Source organism: Blennius ocellaris, assembly GCF_963422515.1.
Source record: "Blennius ocellaris genome assembly, chromosome: 7".
NCBI lineage: Eukaryota > Metazoa > Chordata > Actinopteri > Blenniiformes > Blenniidae > Blennius > Blennius ocellaris.
The window spans coordinates 30,272,797-30,273,969 of record NC_137656.1 but is presented as its reverse complement, the minus strand read 5'-3'; the positions used below and the strand labels follow the sequence as shown (position 1 = coordinate 30,273,969).

Genomic DNA, 1,173 nt, shown 5'->3' with positions numbered 1-1,173 from the left:
GCCAAGATGGGCATGTGTGGGCGGAGCCAGTCCAGCTCACAGACACAGCAGATTCTGACTGCAGCTCCTATGATCCTTGATATGAAATCAAGGAGGGGCTCTAAACTTTGAATACAAGGTTTCTGGACCAAACTGAGCAGGAGGCGGAGATGAACATCTGGATGATATGACTCCTTTAATACAGCCGGCTCAGAAGCTTGAACAGAACCATGCTCATTGTTATGTGAACATGAACAAGTTAGTAAGGATTTCACATGATGGAGTTACTGAGAATCTGTGGGTAATTGACCAATATTCAGTGAATGCAGTCATGTTGCCAGCCTGGCTCTAAAGGAGGGTAAGAGGTGGATTTTAGAAGCTTATCCAAGGATTCCGCAGGTATAACTTCTGGACACCATGTGATGCAGGGCCAGTATCATGTGATTTATGGCCCCTGGTCACTTCTCCTGCTTGGTCCTCTCTTGGGATTTGTTGGTAAGGAAAGGGCAGCAGCAGCACTCAGACTGGAACAAAAGCTTTATTCAGCACACAGTTTGAAAGAGGCCTTCATTGGTCCTCTGCCTCCTCCGCAGGCTGAGGGAGAACATCTCCACTCTGGAACCAAATGGCTTCACTGGTCTGACTGCTGATGATGGCTCGCTCTACGAAGGGTCCTGACGGGGGAAAGAGGGGAAGATCGGCCTCAGATGGAAAAAGGATCACTTCTGTGGAGAAATTACGGTGGAAAACAGCCAATTTCTCCACATTTCAGGGTGTAGGCAAGGGTAAATAAATAAATAAAGAGTCAGAAAGTGACGCTAACAGTATATAAAGCCATACATACAGAATAATTCAACTCCAAAATGTTTAACTTTGACAATGAATAAAACACACGTTTTACAGTCTAACTTAATGTCTTTTAATGTAGTTTTTACCATTTGAGCCGTTTCAACATGTTTCTTTGTTGAGCCAATGTTAAGTATTTGCAGCCACTTTGGACATTTTAGCAATTTGCCTCATTTCAGTCAAATGTTTGAAACCGTTTTCTTCTGGTCTCACCCCGGGACCCACTTTTCCGAATTCAAACAAGATTTATTTTGAAGAATATATGTTGAAAACATCAATTATATGCATACAGCACGATCGGGTATCTCCAAGGCACAACATTTGTACGGGATCAGCGCCTATATGGTT

The 1,173-nt window shown here is 43.5% G+C and overlaps 1 protein-coding gene across 1 annotated transcript in view; it reads right to left on the bottom strand.

The window, feature by feature from the left end:
* Window positions 1-498: 498 nt before the first annotated feature.
* Window positions 499-1,173, bottom strand: part of mrpl1 (mitochondrial ribosomal protein L1) — a 13,743-nt gene continuing 13,068 nt past the window's right edge. Inside the window, exon 9 of the mRNA XM_080499421.1 lies at window positions 499-653. Coding sequence (XP_080355547.1) covers window positions 547-653 — 107 coding nt within the window. The 3' untranslated portion in view covers window positions 499-546. The remainder of the gene's footprint in view (window positions 654-1,173) is intronic.